Below are 20,173 nucleotides of genomic sequence, written 5' to 3'. Positions count from 1 at the left end.
TTCTTCCCGAAGTGTGGCAAAAGGTCAGCGCAACGGAAATGTTAAAGTTTTAAAAAGGGTTTATTTATGTGATTGCAAACTTGAAAGCGTTTGCATAAACGATGCATCTTTTAAGAGTCATTGCCCAAAACGTTGGCCATTATATATTTTTCTTTTTTAATGCCAAATTAAGGCGTGGGTTTTACTCTGCAGACAGGGTCAGATTAACCCATAGGCTAGCAAGGCCTTAGGCCCTCAGATGTTGTAGGCCGTCTTTTAGGTCCGCATATTGCACGTTGAAGGGCGATGGGAGCGTGGCCATCAGAAAAGATTTTTTTCTTTTCCTGAATTAGGATGACAACATTTATGACTGTGCCACAGCTAGAGTGATTTATGTTTCATGAAGTTTAATGTACCTTGAGTCGACTAAATGAGATAATTTTGCATAGCTTAAATGTGTGATGACTTCAAGATCATTTTTGTTTGTTTGTTTAAAAACGTAATACATACTTAGGCCCTTACCTCCAATTAACCTTAGGCCCCTGATAAGATGAGTGATGCGGCTGCTGGTGTGTGGAGCGCTGTACACACCGGAGCGCGCGACGCGTCTCCGTGACAACGCGCCCGGCGTGCTCGTCGCGTTACCTCTGCTGAACGTTGAGGACTGGGACCTTGATGAGGTTGACCTCCTCCATGGGCACGTGAATGCTCTCCGATTCCGGACAATGCCGCATCCGCTCCGCCTCCTGGAACGCGAACGACAACAACGACAATAACAACAAAAATGACATCAACAATCACAACAATGACAACAACGACAACAACAACGAAAACGACCACAATAATGACAACAATGACAAGAATAATGACAACAACCACAACAATAACGACAACAATGACGACAACAACAACAACGAGGACAACGAGGACAACAACCGCGATCGGTGAATCGACGGACGCGCCGATTGAACCGCGCGGGCTGGGTGGGGGGCACGCAATGGAGGAAGACGCTCACCTCTTTCTGCTTCTCTTTCCTCTTTGCGTCGTCAATCTTCTTCTTTTTGCTCTCGGGCATGATGTCGTCCAGCCAGCTGAGCTCCCGCTTGGTGAAGCACAGGTCCATGAGCTTCCGCACAAACACGAGGGCCAGCACCTGTGGGGGACGGCAAGCCCATCGAAGAGCCGTGCACGGACCTCAAGGATCCCGCCAGCCTGTCCACCCGCCCGCTCGCCTGCCCGCTGCCACTGCCCATGCCCCGCTGCCCACGCTGCTGCCCACACGTGCGGCTTTGGGCCGCAAGCCGACACGGCCGGGTGCCGCCAGGTGCCGCGGTGGCTTGGAGATGTGAACTACCTCGCCTGGTATACAGGAGGTCGTGGTTTTTCCCTCCACATTTAGAATCAACATCACTCGTTTAGAGTATTCAGCCGCGAAAAATGTCCACGTTAAAAGCCACTTCGTTGAGCTCTCATTTATGGCCAGGTCGCTTCTTAAAAACAGCAATATAGCTCAGTGGGCCTTACCTGGTAAAATAAAAAAAAACTGTTTATAGTTTGATTTGGACTGTCCGAGTGAAACGCCGAGAGCCCGGCCGCTCCGGTCAGTCTGTCTGCGAGCTCCTCTCCTGGCGTGGTCGTAGGGAGTCGCGCGGACCAGAGCTAGTTGGGAAACGCCAGCATCTGGGCAGGAAGGTGGTGGCCCACTGGTGCCTCACAGCAACATGGGACCAGGGGTTTGACTTCCTACTCGGGCGCCTTTCTGCGTGGAGTTTGCGTGTTCTCTCTCTCCCGCTTGTTCTGCGCGTGGGTTTCCTCCGGGTTCTCTGGTTTCCTCCACAAGCCGAAAATAAAATTTAAAAACTACCTGCAAATAACTCCATTTGATTTACAAATGACAGCAACTTCGCCCCCTACTGTGAAAAACTTGGCAGGGCCCTCCTGAAAAATCATCTTAGCAGTGATAATAATAATGATGATGACTGGTGTGTGGTCGTGTGTGACTGACGAGTGAAGCTTCGAGAACTCTTCCAGCCCCGCCAATTCCCTCCGGTGTCCGCTCCAGATCCACGCTTTTCAACTCCGTCACTCACCACGGTCCGTCCACCTTTTCGTAAAATACTCGCGACATGTTCGCAAAGGGGAGCCCGATATTTCAGAAATTCCCGGAACACTTGGCTCCTAACGGGTCAGGGATATCAGTTGGGTTAACATTCCCTGGGCACGCTCGAGCACGCGGGCGCGCGGGGGCACGCGCGGGGGCACGCGCGGGGGCACGTGGGTACGTGCGTACCATCACGCAGGCGCGCGGGGGCACGCCCGGGGGCACGTGGGTACGCGCGTACCATCATGGGGAAGACGATGGCCGCGGGCGACACCTTGATCGCCCAGAGCAGCACGAGGCAGGTGAGCTGCACGACGGTGAACAGGTGCACCTTGCGCAGCGGCACGTGGCGCAGGTAGATGAAGTCCGGCTGGTGCTTGGCGGGCATGCCGAACAGCTTCAGCCGGTCGAAGAACTGCGGGCGGAGAGCGCCAGCGAGCGTGGGCGTCATCGCGAGCGAGCGTGGGCCGAAGCGACAGGACGCGGCGCCGCGCAATCGAACAGAGGGTCAAAGTTCGTTGCGATCGTGTCTATAGCTGCATCAGAGCGATATAACACAAGGCGCGGCGGAAGTGCGCCCAACGGGGATCAAGTCGATGGCGATGGCGCCGCGTGCCGAGGTGCCCGTGCCCACCCACCTGGATGCCTTTGAGCGAGGAGGCGCCCATGTAGAGGAACACTCCGTACAGCACCGGCATCGGGATGAACTGTGGCCACACAAAACGAGCGCGTGTCACGGGCGGAGTTCTCTGCAAGGTTACTACTCATCATCATTATTATTGTTGTTGTTTTTGCTACTGTGGTTGTTTAACCAGGAAAGCCTCACTGAGTCTCAAGATAATTTTTCAGGAGGTTCCTGCCAAATTTTTCACAGTAGGGGGGCGATGTTGTGGCTGCTGCTGTGTGATTTGCAAGATATTTTTCAGTATTGTGATGTTTTGGGCCAATACCAATATTGTATCTATGGGAGAATACCGGAGATTAAACCCTTGCAATAAGCATAAACCATCACGCAAACTCCGGCGGTCATCCTCGCAGCGGCTTCTGGCTGCTGGCCATCGAACAGAGACGGCGGTGGTCACCGCATCGCGCGGCGCTCTCAGATGCACTTCTGCGGCCGTCTGGAACGCTCTTCCTTACGACATTAGGAAGCCACTGGAGCCATGCACTTTTAAATCATCCAGATTGAAAACTAATTTCTTTCGAACTGCATTTCGTGTATCGTTTATTTTCCTTCCCCGCACCACGATTAGCACTGTTGGCTACATGCGGCACGAAAGAAGTTCAACATGCACACAACAGGGAGAGAGAGAGAGAGAGACAGAATGCAAAAACTCCACGTGCAGAAAGGTGCCCGAGTCGGGAACCAAACCCGAGCCCAATCTGGTGCCACGAGGGGTGCTGCCACCCTGCCGCATCTCCTCCCCACCTCCCCCCCACCCACCGCCCCCACCTGGAGCACTGTAGTCATGAAGACGGAGCAGCCCATGAGCAGGAAGATCATGAGCCCCGTGAAGCGCTGCTCGCGGATGCCCAGGAATTTGGGCTGCTCGCCGGGCGCGGAGCACTCCGACTCGAGCTTGAGGCTGTTGACGTGCGAGATGGAGAGCACCGTGGCCGCCACGAACCACGGCAGCCCCATGATGGAGCACACCCCCAGCATCAGCGCCACGCACAGCAGGTCCAGGTGGTAGCCGCAGCCCTTCTGTGAACGCGCACGCACGGACGGACGCGCGTACAGAATGCCCGTAACGGACGCGCGTACAGACACGCCCACGCACGCACAGACAGGTCCACCCACGCACAGACGTGCCCACGCATGCACAGACGTGCTCACGCACGCACAGAAGTGAGTACAGACATGCTCACGCACTTAAAGACGCACGTACAGACGCACGCACCGGCACGCACCCTAGCTCATGAGCTCATGAGCGAGGGTAGAGAGTGCGAGTGCACGAGCTAACGGGGGGAGCCACGAGCACTCGGCAGGGGTGACAGCGTCCGTGCGAGAACGTCCGACGCCGCGCTATTTAAGGAGCACCTCTTCACCAGAGAGAAAGGAGGACAAATGATCACTTGCCAAAAAAACCCTCTATTATGGATGATATTGGTCGTGGAAGCCTACGTGCTAAACTGACTTCCCTCCGGCTTTACAGAATTCCTAATCAGTTGCCCTGACTCCGCTCCGGTAAAACGGCCACTGCGTGGTTTACATATCGACGATTTCTCGACGTCGCCAAAGGGATTGGTAGCTGCCTGCGGAGACCGTGGCCAACGACAACAACGGCGATGACGACGTTGCACGCTCGGCGTTCCCGGTGCGAGCGCGCTCACGTTGAGCTTGTGCTCCTTGCGGTTGATGATGACGGAGGTGATCTGCTGGTCCATGAAGATGAGAATGGTGCAGAGGAGCGCGGGGATGGCGCCCGCCAGGAGCGTCCACCACGGGTTCGTCCCGATGGGATCCACTAACCAGCCGCGGTCGTCGCGCGTCGGCTGGGAGAACAAGTAAACAACATAACAAGTAAACAACATAACAAGTAAACAACAACAGAGCAAGCAAACAACAACAACAGCAGCAATGATAACAGCAACTTGGCCCAGTGGGAGCGCGCTCGCCTCTCGATGCAGAGGGTCGCGCTTCAAATCCGGCAGGCTGCCCTGGGTAATACTGCGGGCGCACGAACCATAAAATACTACACGCCGCCCAGTTGCACAGCGGACGATAAACATCCCGGGACGTCATCGAAAAGAGCAGGCCGGTGTGTGCCGGCGTCCCGGTACAAATTGATTAAACTTGAAAATTACAAATTACTCGATTTGGGATCGATTTGGGATCGAGTAATTTGACCTCGCAGATCTCGTCAAGGAGCATAAACCTTCACACGAACTCCGGTCATCCTCGCAGCGGCACTTGGCTGGCCATCGAACAAAGGCAGTCACCACATTGCGCACTTTCAGATGCGCTGCTGCAGCTGTCTGGAACGCTCTTCCTTCCAATATTAGGAAGCCACTGGAGCTATGCACTTTTAAATCATCCAGATTGAAAACGAATTTCTTAAGAATAAATGTTTGTATTTGGTTTGTGGTCCTTCCCCCGGACCTCCGATTAGCACGGTTGGCTACGTACGGTGCAATCCAAGTCCAACATACGTACTCGTAGCAGCAACGGCACCCCCCCCCCTACTCTGAAACTGCGGCAGTGTCTGAAACACAGCGGCGCCTTCGCCATAGCCCTGCGCTATAAGAATGGCGCGTATACCCAACGTACTAAGTTGTTTATAATTATAATTACTGCTACTACTACGAGATCAACTACCACAATAACTGCCATTAGCCACTAACTGGTGGCGACATCAAAATGGCACTCACGCCAGGCGCGCTTTGAAACAGGGTTGTGAATTTCAGTTGTTGTTGTCCATTATCAATAAACTCGTGCAAAAAAATACCAATAAGAACATCGGTGGCAGTATCGACACATCCCACAAGAGCGATAAAATATCACACCCCTGTGTGATGTTCGTAGTGAGCGCAACGGGGATGGGAGCGGAGTGGAGGGGAGGGGAGCGGAGTGGAGGGGAGCGGAGGGCGCCTCACCTTGAAGACGCTGGGGACCTGCAGCTTGGGAGACGGAATGCCGAGCGCGTAGTCCACGAGCACCATGGTGAGAATGGTGAGGAAGACGGCAAAGTCACTCACGATGGCTCGCACCTGGACACAGGGAGTGTGGGGGAGACACGGTGAGGGTACAGGGGTCACGCGGAGCTCGCTCGGTCAGGGTTCAGGGGTCACGCGGAGCTCGCTCGGTGAGGGTTCAGGGGTCACGCGGAGCTCGCTCGGTGAGGGTTTAGGGGTCACGCGGAGCTCGCTCGGTGAGGGTACAGGGGTCACGCGGAGCTCGCTCGGTGAGGGTTCAGGGGTCATGCGGAGCTCGCTCGGTGAGGGTTCAGGGGTCATGCGGAGCTCGCTCGGTGAGGGTTCAGGGGTCATGCGGAGCTCGCTCGGTGAGGGTTCAGGGGTCATGCGGAGCTCGCTCGGTGAGGGTTCAGGGGTCATGCGGAGCTCGCTCGGTGAGGGTTCAGGGGTCACGCGGAGCTCGCATGGTGAGGGTTCAGGGGTCACGCGGAGCTCGCTTGGTGAGGGTTCAGGGGTCACGCGGAGCTCGCTCGGTGAGGGTTCAGGGGTCACATCACTCGGCGGGGGCCTTCCGCCACTTAGTGGGCAACCGGTGTCCGTTCGGGCCACATCTCGGAACAAACTCAAGACCATAATGTTCACCATCCCGTTTGGAAAATGACAAACGACAACAATGATTATTATTGCTGTTTAACAATATAAACTTATTTTGCCCCCTTCGAAATATATCTGTGTGCGTGCCCTAAGTATTATTATGTCACTAGGGCCATAAGCTATGTGAAGCTCTCGAGGCCCCATCGAGGAACGCCTGTATATTTTTGTCATATCGGAACGAAAATTACAATTTTGGGGAATATTTTTTCCCTATGTTGTTTATTTTTCAACCGATTATATATCTGACCCTGGGCACGCCACTGTGGCTAGGAGATGTTAACTCCCTCGCCTGGTCTGCAGGAGGTCGTGGGTTCGATCCCAACACTGACGCCTGCTGCATATTTGGAGTTTGCGTGTCTCTCTCCCCATGATTGCGTGGATTTTTCCTCCGGGTCCTCCGGTTTTTCCCTTCACATTTAGAAACGACGCGTTCAGAGTGTTTGGCTGCTACACATTTGCGCGTGCTAAGCCACTTGGTTGAGCTATAATTTGTCAAATCCAGGTCGCTACTGCAAAAGAGCTACATTGGGGGCCTTATCCGGTCAAAGTAATTTTTTTTTTAGTTTACTGGGCCCCGAGCGGCGGGGCGCTGCTCCAGCGTGCGTACCCTGGTGGGGAAGTAGCGCATGGTCTTGAAGTCCTTGAGGAAGGCCGAGAGGAAGAAGGTGCAGAAGAAGAGGATGACCGACCAGAAGAGGACGTCCGGAACATAGGGGCCCTCATGGCCGCAGGCCCGCCCCGAAAACTCGCCGTGAAACAACGAGCACTCCTGTGGCACGGCCCGGCACAGGGAGGGGGAGGCCACAGTCACGGCAGGCGCCGCAGTCAGGGGCGGCAGGCTGCGGCCTGCGCTCACTGTAACCGCAGCAGTCGCGGCAATGACTCGCTGAGGTTCGAGACTCTGTTTCAGGAGGGTCCCGCCAAGTTTTCGGAGGTGATGCTGCTGCTGCTGTTGTGTGTGATTCCTGACTGTGTAGTTTGGAGGTAGTTTGTCAGCGTTGGGATGTTTTGGCCAATACCAGTCACAGTATGTGTGTGTTTTTTAGATTTTGGAGCAAACCAGAGAAGCCGGATGAAACCTATGCAGAACAGGGGGAGACGTACGAACGCTACGTAGGAAGGTGCCCAGGTTGGGAATCGAACCCAGGCGCTTCACAAGTGCTACTGCTGCTCTGCCCTTCTGCCCCATGTGCCTGCACACCTCCCTCCTGATCTTTTATCACTTCATCCTCTGCCTGTGACTGCCTGCAGTCACAGGCAGAGAGATGGCGTCGTGCTTGGGGGATGCGTTTCCTTCAGCAGTGGCTATCGATCATGGCCAGATGTTATTTCCCTCGTCTGGTGCGCACGAGGTCGTGGGTTCGATCCCGACCCCGACACCTGCCGTATTTGGAGTGTGTGCGTCTCTCTCCCCGTGTTGTGTCCCTCCACATTTGTAATCAACGTGCGTTTAGAGCATTTGGCTGATATAAATGTCCACACGATATGCCACTTCGTCAAGCAATTATTTGTGGCCAGGTTGCTTCTGAAAAAGAGCTAAAGAGTTGAGTGGGCCCTTACCTGGTACAATAAAACATTGTTTAGATTAGTTTTAGTATAATGACGATGACGGTGATGCTGCTGCTGCTGCTGTGAATGCGGGGCGAGGTGGCGCCACTCACAGTCACGCTGAGGTTGCCCCAGGGGATGGTGGCGGCTGTGAGGTTCTGACGGCTCCAGAGCTGCAGCGTGCCGTTCTCCGGGTTCACGGGGGCCGTGCACGAGCACCTGGCCACACAGCCGCGGGTCACCGATGATGCCGCGTCGAGCCTCAACCTGGCTACCGTCTACAGCAGCATTTTTGACTCATAATCAGAGGGGTAGGGGCGATGTTCGCCGATGAGACGTCATCAATGTGAGAGCCGCCACAATTTTGAAACCATTGGGGTTTGCCAGCACGAGGATGATGATGGGGGTGGGGGGGGGGGGTGTGTTTTCACACGTGTGTATTGTCGGGAGCCACACGTCAGAGGTCGCCACTGGCCCGCGGTCCTTGCAATCAAGAACACTGCTCCACACGGACGGCGAGGGCCGGCGGGCGGGTGGGCGGGTTGTTCCCGGGGTGACCGGTTCAGAGCACCACGCTCGGTCCATGGATGCGGACCAAGCACCACGTGTCACAAAGTTTTATAAATGTCCGGCGTCACGAGCCCAGCGGAGCGAACGACGCGTCGGCTCCTCACGCGGCACGCGGCAAATCGTGGAGCGGCAGTCACTGACAGCGACATCCAGTGGCGCTCTGAGGTGCGGCAATGCCCGCCCGGGGTGAAATACAAAACCCTCCCCACCCCGCACGACAAATAATGCGGCGTCGTCACCACTCCACCTCGCTCCACCCCACCCCACTCCACCCCACTCCACCCCACCCCACTCCACCCCACCCCACTCCACCCCACCCCACCCCACTCCACTCCACCCCTCTGTGCCCTGCCTCGGCGCGGCTCACCTGTAGTTGGTGAGGTGGTCGAGGGAGTTGTGCGCGTTCACGGGGTACGTCTCGCCCAGGTGCACGAGCTTCTCCAGCGCCTCGTAGATGAAGATGATGCAGATGAGCGCGGCGAAGGCCTCCTCGGTGAAGCGCGTGATGTAGCACACGAGCGAGCTGGCGTCCGTGGCCACGAGCAGCAGGCAGTAGAAGGCCGTCCACAGGCCGATGCACGCGCGCAGCGACAGGTACGAGAGGCCGTAGTCCCTGCGCAACCCACGGGGCGGGTCGCTCGCTCAACTCGCCCGCCCGCCCGCTTACCTCCGTGCTCAGCCGCTCGCAAATCCTCTCGTCCGCTCGCTCGATCGCTCGTTCACACTCACGCTCATCTGCTCGCTCACTCACGGACTCACTCACAAACTTACCAACTCGTCAATCTGCCTGCTCACAACCTCGTTCGCTCAATCACAGACTCTGTGACTCTCTCGCGAGGTCATCCACCCGCTCGCTCACTCACCAGCTCACAACCCCCACTCATCCACTCTCTTGCACATTCTCCCACCCTCTCGCTCGCTCACACACCAGTTCCATCACACTTCTAGGCGGGGGAGAACATTCTTATCAAACATGACGGTGTGGGATCTACTGGATAAAAACCACACTGGCACACATCCATCCATGTTAGGATGGTGGTGCAGTTATCAAACGCGATGCGAGTGTGGTGCAGTGCTAGTGCGGTCCGAGTGCTTTGCTAATGCGGTGAACTGTGCGAGTGCGGTGCTAATGCGGTGTCAGTGTGGTGTGAGTGTGGTACGAACGCGAGTGCGGTGCGAATGAGGGTGCGAGTGAGGGTGCGAGTGAGGGGCGGTGAGAGTGAGGGTGTTAGTGCGGTGTTAGTGCGGCACTAGTGCGGTGCGAGTGAGGGGCGGTGAGAGTGCAGTGCAGTGCTAGTGCGGTGCAGCCCTCGCACTTGCAGAACTTGCAGAGGATCTTCTCGAAGACGAGCACGGGCCCCGTGCTGCCCAGGATGGTGAGCGGCTGTCCCGCGAACAGCGAGTAGATGATGCCCGTCATGGACGCCCCCAGCAGTGACTCGATGGCGCTCTGACAACAACAGCCGGGAGTTGTGGGAAGACTTAGAGGTGTTCCCAGCACAGCAGCCGCCTCGTCAACAACAAGAGGGTGGTCCTGGGAAATCCGGCACGGGTGGCAACCCTCCACGTGTTGCAGCACGCAGCTGCGCTCACAAAAAGATAAAGATCCCCCAAATAGCCTTAACGTACTTTTAGGGGCAAGTGCTGTTAGCGAGCACCCATAAAGGCCGGCACGGCACACGAGGGGGTGGGTGGCCAGCACCACGCCCGGCCGCCTTTGTCTCCCCAGTGGCGATGTTTACACACCGCACCAGGTACTCATTTGAGGCTGAGTCGACCTAGGGGAGGCCCAGGGCCGGTTCAAATAATCGTCACTGGTGTTCGCCGTGAGCGGGAATCGAACTCGGGTCACCCGGTTCGTAGCATGGCGCGCTAACCGCTACACTACACGCGTGTGTACGTACACACGCGTGTGTACGTACACACGCGTGTGCTCTCTCACACACACACCACAGTGTTGTTTGTCACTGCAAGAGGCCCTTGTGGTGCCAGGCGAGTCGGAGCGGAGCGCTGCTGCAAGCGCTCCCCACCAGTCCGCAGTGCAGGCGCCCAGGGGGCCGGCCCAGCGGCAGAGTGAGCAGCTCGCGATCTGAAGGTTCCGAGGTCAAATCCTGGTGGGCTCGTTGGTGGGGGAGGGGGGGTGGTTGGCTCGGCCCATCAGCATCCCTTACGGATCAATAAAGCGAGTACCACTTTGTGAGGAAGTAAACACGGGTTGTCCTCTGGATAAACTCACCCCCACCATAGCAACATGGAATTTCCACCACTGGCTCTGCAGGGTTGTAAACAGGGGGGATGACCACCGACTCCTCAATGCTCACTGGAGGAGGCATTCACTTTCACCCGAGTACTCGACTCGTGCAGTGAAGATGCGACCCCGCGGAGAGACGCTGACAAATCGTTTGCCAGCCAGGATGGCCCACCGGGGCGGTCCCCAAGGGGCGTCCCCATGGGCCGACACGGAGGGGCGGGGGGGTGAGCATATTCCCCGGCGCTGGACTCACGATGCGGCCCTCGGTGGCCTCCCCGAGGAGGCCTCCGAAGGTGATGACGGGCGACATGCAGGCGCAGTAGAGGAAGAGGAAGGAGGCGAGGCACTGCAGGCTGAGCGCGTCGCGGAAGTCACTCAGGTACCAGGGCAGCTTGCGCTTGAGGTCCAGTATGAGCCCCCCAAACAAGCTGCGGCAGAGACGGGGACACCCACCTCAAGAGGAGCGTCGCTCTCGCTGGCAACGCGCAACTTCAATGGATCAATGGCCCTCGTACACTGGCGGTGGATCGATGGGCTCAGTGGGGGTCGGCATCCCGCGCGATGCCACCTCGGCCCGTCACGTGGGCCCCCCGTGTTTCTCTCGAACATAAAAAGACCCGGGTTCATTTCCCGGCGAGTGAGATCGCTCCTTGGTGACCCGACTAGCCCCGTCAGGCGCGGAGCTCACAGCCCCGTGGAGAGGAACCACGCTGCCCGGCGCTGGTGGCCCAGTGGGGGTTGAGTGGATCACACACGCATACACTCGCACACACACACTCGCACACACACACGCTCGCACACACACTCGCACACGCGCACACGCGCACACGCGCACACACTCTCGCACACACACACTCGCGCACACACTCGCGCACACTCGTGAAACTCCCAAACCCGCTGGGCTGCGAAGTCGCCATCTCCTGGCCCGCCAGGTTGCGACGGCAGTACAGCAAGTGGGTTAATTCCCATCTGTTATTCCATCCAATAATCAGTTTCCTATCTGGATCCCGCACGTGAGTTGGTCAAACATCCCAGTGTAGGGCCACAGAGCTTGAGCCAAATGCTGACGCCGATTGTGGCCGCTTTCACGCTCCACTACGGTTTCCGACGCCGCTGAACCATTCTCGTCTCTCTCCGTTTCCCCACGAGTGAACGGCCGCTGTGGGCGTTACCAATTTGTGATCGTCTGGGATTGCGAGCGACTCACCGTCCGGTCCTAATGAGCTCGGGACCCACCCCGTGGCCGGGCTGCCCCCCGAGACCCTCCGACTCCGCTCCTCCGTTGCCGCCCTCCGCCGCGTTGCCGTTGGGGAGCGGAGGGTTCTTGCGCTTGTCCTGCACCAGCGCACGCCCCGCACGTCACTTGCCCCGCCCGTCACTCGCCCCGCACGTCACTCTCGCCTCGAGATGCGGTTGCCTTCTGGCAGAGTAACGTGCACTGCTAGGCCAGTGCTGTGCAGGGACAGCTGCCATGGGGGGGTCCCCTAGGCTAAACCACAGCTGGGCATTGGAATGATTGAGGGGAGGTCTGATGTAAATCCTTATAAAAATTCACATCGCAATGTTCACAACACGCTATCCTGCTACGGTGGGTAGAATTAGCACGCCCGGTATTCATTCCCTTCATCAACCATCGGCTGGGATTTGAACTTCAGGGAGGGGGGGGGGGGGGCTCACCTGGGAGGGCACGTTCTTGGGGGGCTCGATGCGGATGGAGGGGTCCCATTCCCCGGGGGGCAGCACCGTGACCTGGTCGAGGAACTCGTCGATGCCGGCCAGCAGGTCCTTGCGATCCTTGGCCTTGTAGGCCACGTCGTGGAACACCTGCCAGGGGTCACGGTGGGGTCAGCCTCGGCGGCGCGGGCGGCCGAGGGACCGATGCGGCAGCCGCGGCGTTCGGCGCGAGCGGCCGCCCCGCACTGATCGGCGCGGTGAAGTATGGCCGAGTGAACCCTTCGATCGGCACGGCAAGCGGGGCCAAGCCACGACGCCCGGAGCAGTCGCATTGGGCTCCGAATTAGTAAGCTCGTCCATCGAATCTGTCCGTCAAAAAAAAGCCATCCACTCTGCCAGGATTGCTATTTAATTCACTTGGTTTCACTGAATTCCAGCCAAATGAAGTGAATAATTGAATGCGACGGGGTTTTTGTTGTTTGTTTCACTGCTCACAGGGCTGAGAGCACGAACCGCCGTGGACTGGACAAGCCGGTGAAAACCGCCGCGACCACCAAAGCACGCTCGCGCGTCTCCGCTTCACGTCGCCAACAATGACGCAAACCAAAAAGCCCCGGTGAGCACTCCGACAGTCAGACAGCCCGGTCACGGTGGAGTTTGCGGTTCGCGGCGAGAACAGGAGGCAAAACTCGGGATGATCCTCTCAACCGCGACGACGGACGACGCGGTGGCCGCCGGCGCCACGACGCACCTCGTCGGACATGAGCGTGGCGATGGAGCGGCCGATCTCGTGGTACTGCTGCGCCTTGCCGGAGGGGCCGAGCAGGATGAAGAGGAACCTGGGGGGCAAGGAATGGGGGGGGGGCGCGACGGTGCCCCCCAGGAGAGACCGCCGGGCGTTTGGTTTTCAATTGTTTTGTTTTTGCGCTCTGATGCGGCGTGACGTGCGGTGGGAGTCTCGGCACGGCGCTCGCTCACCGCGTCGGGATGGGCACTTCGGTGAGGCCGGTGAGCACCACGGCCGGTGAGAGGCGCACGAAGGCGATGATGGGCCGGTCCAGAAAGTCCACCTCGCCCACCAGGACGTTGGAGGCCTCGGCGCCCGGCGGGATCTTGCGCATGAAGTTCAGGTCGACCTGACCCCGGGAGAGAAGCCCGGTTCACGCACGGGCTCAGCGTGGCGCGGGGGGGTCAGCCTGACTCGTGGGGGTCAGCGTGACCCACGCGGGGTTCAGCGCGACCCACGCAAGGTCAGCGTGACCCACACGGGGGTCAGCGTGACCCACGCGGGGGTCAGCGCGACCCACGCGAGGTCAGCGCAGCGCACGCTCTTCCCGCACGCCCCGGGTGATGGCGACTCTGCCCGCAAGCCCGTCTGTCCGCCCGCCTGCAGGCCGGCTCGCCAGGAGATGGCAGCACAGCTGAGTGGAGGCATCATCTCCTCCTGCTCCGATCATCGCGGAGGGACGCGCTTGCCGTCTCTGACACGAACCCCGAACGGGCTGCGCCATTCAACGAACCGTGAAGATGATGACGTCACGCAATTATCATGCCATCAATTACTGCCGACAGCACTTTACAAAGCGTTTGTTTGCATTATGAGTAATAGCGACCTTATTAATTATTATGGAATTTGTCATCACAGGGCGGGGGGGGGGGAATAGATAATCACGACACGCGACGATACGCGGTTCGTGAAAAAGCTCCCTGCACGTGGAGTGAAACGTCGGTCGTCGTGCCCGGCAGCAAACGTGGCGTGGCGCAATGCATGTTGGGGGCGGCAGCACCACCAGCAGCACCTTGCTGTTCTCGCGGCTGGTGCCCGCCGGCCCTGCTGCGGAGGTAGCCGCGGTGCCGTTCTTTGGGACGCCGTCCAGCTGGGGCAGGGCCAGGTGCTGCGTTGTGGCCGGCCCCGCTAGAGAGAGGGGAGCGGAGAGAGAGGGGAAGAGGCACGAGGGACAGTGGGGATGGGAGAGAGTAAGAACAGCGGGTAAGACGCCATCGAACAAAGACAAAGATCCCCCGTATAGACTTAACAGACTGTTCGGGCAAGTGCTGTTAGCGAGCACCTATGATGCCCGGCACGGCACACGAGGGGGTAAGTGACCAGCCCAGGACAGGTTCAGATAATCGTCACTTGTAATGGCTATAAGCAGGATTCGAACTCGGGTCACCGGATTCGGAACACAGCGTGCTAACCGCTACACTACCGCTCACCATTACACTGACATACACACACTGACACACACACTGACAACCACTGAAACACAAGGACACAGACACATAATGACACAGACACACAAAAACACAGACACAATGACACAGACACACACACTGACACAGACACACACTGACACACACAGACACACAAACACACTGACACACACTGACACTGACACACAATGACACAGAAACACACTGACAAAGACACACACTGACACAGTCACACACTGACACACAATGACACAGACACACACACACCGCGCCCCCCCCCTCCGCGTACCGACTTTGTCCTGCAGGTGGGGGTCCGAGTGGCGCTTGCCGATGTCGGCGAAGGAGCGCACGATGGGGATTCGGTCGCTCAGCTTCTTCTCGTTCTGGTGGTGGTGGCGCCGCAGCAGCGCCTCGCGCACCTTCTCGCGTGCCGCCTCGCCCAGCTGCGCCGTCGAGATCTGCTCGTCCAGCACGAAGTCTGTGCGCGACAGACGGGACGGGCGCTCTTCCTTGCCATTTAAATGTTTACTACGCACCGCACCGGCTACTCATGTAAGGCCGAGTCGGCCTAGCGGAGGAGGCCCAGGACCGGTTCAGATAATTCGTCACCGGTGTTGGTGGCCGTGAGCGGGAATCGAACCCGCGTCGCCGGGTTCGTAGTTTTTTTCAGCTTTTTCATTTATTAGGTATAGCCCTGTGAGCCATTCGGCTCTTGAATCGGGTGCAACCGCAACAAGAAAAACACAAAAACATGAACAAGAAAACATCTTAAAGTGACTATGTGCAAACAGAAAAATCCAGGAAAAAACTGCAAAGTCTTCCAGGAACAAAAAAGCACCGTACACCAACGCTGCGTGCAAAAATCCCAGTGGGATGCAAGTCAAACAACAACAACAACCACAAGCAAACTTAGATTAAAGCCATCATTATAGCTTCGTACTACAACAAACAAACATGGCCAAACCAAAAAACTTTTCGAAATCACCAAAGTAAAGCCATAAGCAATGTAACAGTGATCATAGGAACTGTGACCGACATTTCACAATAAACTTTATTTCCGTCAAATTCTCATTGCCCCGACGACTGCTCTATGTGTCTAGAGTTTTAGAGTCGGGAAGGGTTTTACAAATTGGGCAAGAAATGTGGGAAGCGTGCGGGAGACGCAGGAGGTGGCGGAGGGGGGGGGGGGGGGTCGGTGCCCCAAGCGAGCGCCAGCTGGAACGGGCGACGCTCCAAGCCGGGCACGGAGGCTCCCATTTAGAATCCGTCCGCGATGGACGATCCCGTGGTGCATACGAATTGTCTAAATTGAAAACTCATTTCTTTAGAAGCGTTTTTGTGTTTAGTGTCGCCCTCCCCCCCGCACCTCCGATTAGCACGGTTGGCTACGTATGCTGCGAAAGAAGTTCAACGTACAGGACTTACATACACGCGGCACCCGCTGTGTTGATTTGCAAGTGGCGACTGAAGGGCGGTGTTGGCGTAGGTGACAGGAACATGGAGACGTTCGCTCCGAATGCATTTGGCCGCTTTTTTTTATGGAGCGCATGGCGTCTGTGCGCGTGCGTCTGTGCGCGCGTTGTAGGAAAGGTAAAGAAAGCAGTGCGGCCGTCACGTGCTGTTGTGTTTGCTTGTTTGTTTTTGCGCGATTGTGCACGCATGCGCGCGCCCGCAGGTGAGCTAACATTTGAGAGAGAGAGCGATAGAAAGATGGAGAAAGAGAGACTCCGCTCCCAGTTTATGTAAACTGGCAGGTACATCAACAAGGCGTTGGACAATGCTGGAGCAGCCTTTGGCTGTGATGTTCCCAGCCAAGTCCACGTGGTCTCCTGCCGCTCACACGAGCATTGGGGCACATCTCTTGTTGATAACCCCGCAGAGCCAGTGGTGGAAATTCCACATTCCTATGGCAGGGACGAGTCTCGGCAAAGAGAAAACCATTGTTGACTTCTCCACAAAGCGGGAGGGATGATGATGATGATGGGTTGAACCAATGTACACTACCAGCGTCAATCTATTCAGCATGGTGTGACTATATTCTGCGAGTGCGTGGAGGGGAGTGGAGTGAGATGAGAGGGGAGAGGCAGGAGAGTGCGTGGAGGGGAGTAGAGTGAGATGAGAGGGGAGAGGCATGAGAGTGCGTGGCGTGGAGTCGAGTGAGATGAGAGGGAGAGGCAGGAGAGTGCGTGGAGGGGAGTAGAGTGAGATGAGAGGGGAGAGGCATGAGAGTGCGTGGAGGGGAGTAGAGTGAGATGAGAGGGAGAGGCAGGAGAGTGCGTGGAGGGGAGTAGAGTGAGATGAGAGGGGAGAGGCAGGAGAGTGCGTGGAGGGGAGTAGAGTGAGATGAGAGGGGAGAGGTAGGAGAGTGAGTGGAGGGGAGTAGAGTGAGATGATAGGGGAGAGGCAGGAGAGTGCGTGGAGGGGAGTAGAGTGAGATGAGAGGCAGGAGAGTGAGTGGAGGGGAGTAGAGTGAGATGAGAGGGGAGAGACGGGAGAGTGCGTGGAGGGGAGTAGAGTGACATGAGAGGGGGCGATCGTGAAATCTATCCGAGATTGGATTTGTGAGCCGGTGGAGGGAATAGAACTTTAAAACAAAACTGCTCCCCGGATTCTCACGGAGCGTGAGAGCATCGACGTTTTAATTTGTCACGGACGACCCGACCGGGTCCCACTCGAGCCGTGCGCCCCGCCGCCTGCACCTGCGATCTCCTCGATGGAGGTGGCGTGCATGTCGAGCATCACGGTGCCGTTGATGATGCAGCTGCGCAGCTCGAAGAGGCTGTGCAGCGACAGCGTCGCCACGTACGGCTTGCTCCAGCGCTCGCCGCCGTCCTCCACGTCCTCCTCGAACTTGAGCCACCTGCGCGACGCACCGACCCGTCACCTCCTACAAACTACAAAGGTTCTTTCCAATTTTCTTTGCTGGATTACAGGTGGCCGCGCACACCTGGAATCCAGCAGGGAGGGTTGGTGGATCGTCACACGAATGTTGTGAAACTCCCTTCGCCATGGGCGTCCAAGAGGAGCACGTATACCTCGGCCCGCTTGGAGAAGGCGGTTCGGTAAAAACGCGGCCTGTAATCCAGCGCTCGGTCGAGGGTTGGTGGATCACCGCACACACGTTGCGAGTCTCCCTTCACGCGGACGTCGAACTGGGCGGCCATACCCCTGACTCGCCAGGAGAATGCGGAAGGGAAAATGTGCACTTGCACTCCGCCTGTTCCATCTGCACATGTTCCACGGCGCTTGTGCCGACGCTAAAGGGGGCGATAACGATGCCACTGGTGCTGTTGCTGATTATGGTGATGGTGGCGGTGATGACGATGAGAGTTACGATGACAACAGCCAGAGTGGAGATGGAAGTGCCGATGCCGACGCTGCACCTGGCCTTCTCCTTCCACTCCCCGCCCTCGCCCTCGCGCATGCACAGCTCGTCCATCTCGGTGAAGAGGTCGTGCGGGATGTGCTCCTCGTCGTCATCTTCCGTGCCGAGGATGAACTGCACGCGCTGCGCCGGGGTGTCTGGGGGGCACGCACACGCGGGCACGCACAGGAATGCACGCACAGGCACGCACGAACAGGTCAAAGTGTATTCGTTTAACAATGCGAGACCCGAAGAGGCGAGGATGAGCCTCATTCGCAGTGGAGACCTGGGGCACTTCGTCTGCTGCCAGGAGAGGGCGATGATTGCGGCTGCTGCTGCTGCTGTTTTGCGTCACCCCAATTGCCCGCCGGCACACGAGGGCCAACTCTTTCAAATGGCGTCACGGGATCTTTAACGTCCACTGCGAGTGAAGCAGACGGCAAGCGGTAGTAGTATCATTCTGGTCAACACCACAGCGCAGTGCCCATCAGGGCAGCTACTCGTGAGCGCACCGCGAGGCAAGTGGACGTCCTGTTACGCAGGTGAGCACGCTCTGGCAGGTGAACACGCTCTTTGACAGGTGAGCACGCTCTTTGACAGGTGATCACGCTCTTTGACAGGTGAACACGCTCTTTGACAGGTGATCACGCTCTTTGACAGGTGAACACACTCTTTGACAGGTGAGCACTCTGGCAGGTGATCACGCTCTGGCAGGTGATCACGCTCTTTGCCAGGTGAGCACGCTCTGGCAGGTGAACACTCTGGTAGGTGAACGCGCTGGAAGACGAAAATAAACAAAGCCACGTGGGAACACGCTGTGAGCTCAGGACACAATTGCCTACGCATACAAGAAGACAAAGATCCCCGTGTAGCCGTAACAGACTGTTGGGGCAAGTGCTGTTAGCGAGCACCTATGAAGGCGGCACACGAGGGGGTGGGTGGCCAGCACCACGCCCGGCCGCTTTTGTCTCCCCGGTGGCGATGTTTACACTCATTTGAGGCCGAGTCGACCTAGCGGAGGCCCAGGACTGTTTCACATATTCACCATTGTTATTGATCGTGAGCGGGGATAGAACTCGGGTCGCCGGGTTCGTGGTTGGCTACGTACGGTGCAAGGAGGCTCAACAAACGTACCTACGTCACCCCTCTTCACACACACGCACTGTTATCTCTGCTCACACGGCCGCGACGCGAAGTCCGCGATGAACATCACAGCTGTTGCATCGTCTACAGTTCCTGGGACATTTACCCCTAATCAGCCAGGGCAGTCACCACGGCAGCGCGCGTCACTCTCTGTGTTTGTAAAGGAAACTGCCCCTGCTGCTGCCCTGCTGCTGCCCGACACACTTAACGCGGATCCAGTGAGCTGGAGATGCAGGGGCACGTGACCCAGTGAGCTGGAGACACGTGACCAGTGAGGTAGAGATGCAGGGACACGTGACCCAGTGAGGTAGAGATGCAAGGTCACGTGACCAGTGAGGTAGAGATGCAGGGGCACGTGACCAGTGAGGTAGAGATGCAGGGGCACGTGACCAGTGAGGTAGAGATGTTCGATCCCGCGTGTGATGGAGTGGTTCTTGTTGTTGTTCAGATTGCTTTGCTTCATTGCTGCACTGTGATAGAGACTCCTCTATCCTGGTTTACAGATGTAGGGGTGTCAGGGGAAGGATTCCCACCAATAGATGGGTTAGGGGGAGGGGTGATCGAGGTGATATAAGGAGAGAACGGGCGGGAAAGGGGGGCCTTTGGCGGAAACGGGATTGGGACGGCTGGCGACAGGTGTGAATGGAAGGAAAGGAATAAAGGACGAGACCCCTGCAATCTCGTGTCGGCTCCTCTCTACATTTGGAATAAAGGACGAGACCCCTGCAATCTCGTGTCGGCTCCTCTCTACATTTGGTGGCAGCGGTGGGATACTAATGGCTACAAAGAAGAATCCTCGCGGGAGGGAGCCGAGGGAGGAGGAAGCAGGGGCCGGGGATCCTTCACATCCTGGGCAACAAGGGGGCCTGCTGTCAGAAGCAGCAGAAGGGGGCCCGGATCGCCTGGAGGATCGCATGGAGGACCGCATGGCCCGCGTGGAGAGGGCGCTCCAGGAGCTCTTGCAGAGGCTCCCTATGGGGGGCCCGCCGGCACCGGGACCCCCACCCCCACGCGTACTACGGGAGGAGAGGCCACGGGA

At 57.5% G+C, this 20,173-nt stretch overlaps 1 protein-coding gene across 1 annotated transcript in view; it reads right to left on the bottom strand.

Annotated features, from left to right (window-relative positions):
- The window catches only part of LOC144724705 (electroneutral sodium bicarbonate exchanger 1-like), a 79,701-nt gene that overhangs the window by 10,079 nt on the left and 49,449 nt on the right, over positions 1-20,173 (bottom strand). Inside the window, exons 4-23 of the mRNA XM_078604037.1 lie at positions 18,011-18,149; positions 17,327-17,487; positions 14,917-15,105; positions 14,213-14,328; positions 13,392-13,549; positions 13,165-13,252; positions 12,417-12,563; positions 11,947-12,074; positions 10,993-11,167; positions 9,805-9,938; positions 8,856-9,101; positions 8,032-8,137; positions 6,978-7,139; positions 5,678-5,791; positions 4,415-4,576; positions 3,534-3,785; positions 2,719-2,787; positions 2,322-2,495; positions 995-1,132; positions 625-725 (exon numbers count right to left, since the gene is read on the bottom strand). Of these exons, the coding sequence (XP_078460163.1) occupies positions 625-725; positions 995-1,132; positions 2,322-2,495; positions 2,719-2,787; positions 3,534-3,785; positions 4,415-4,576; positions 5,678-5,791; positions 6,978-7,139; positions 8,032-8,137; positions 8,856-9,101; positions 9,805-9,938; positions 10,993-11,167; positions 11,947-12,074; positions 12,417-12,563; positions 13,165-13,252; positions 13,392-13,549; positions 14,213-14,328; positions 14,917-15,105; positions 17,327-17,487; positions 18,011-18,149 (2,959 nt within the window). The remainder of the gene's footprint in view (positions 1-624; positions 726-994; positions 1,133-2,321; positions 2,496-2,718; positions 2,788-3,533; positions 3,786-4,414; positions 4,577-5,677; positions 5,792-6,977; positions 7,140-8,031; positions 8,138-8,855; positions 9,102-9,804; positions 9,939-10,992; positions 11,168-11,946; positions 12,075-12,416; positions 12,564-13,164; positions 13,253-13,391; positions 13,550-14,212; positions 14,329-14,916; positions 15,106-17,326; positions 17,488-18,010; positions 18,150-20,173) is intronic.

The sequence above is a fragment of the Lampetra planeri genome, chromosome 21 (genome assembly GCF_965212315.1).
Source record: "Lampetra planeri chromosome 21, kcLamPlan1.2.h2, whole genome shotgun sequence".
In the NCBI taxonomy this organism is placed as follows: domain Eukaryota; kingdom Metazoa; phylum Chordata; class Hyperoartia; order Petromyzontiformes; family Petromyzontidae; genus Lampetra; species Lampetra planeri.
This window is presented reverse-complemented; position numbering and strand designations above follow the sequence as displayed.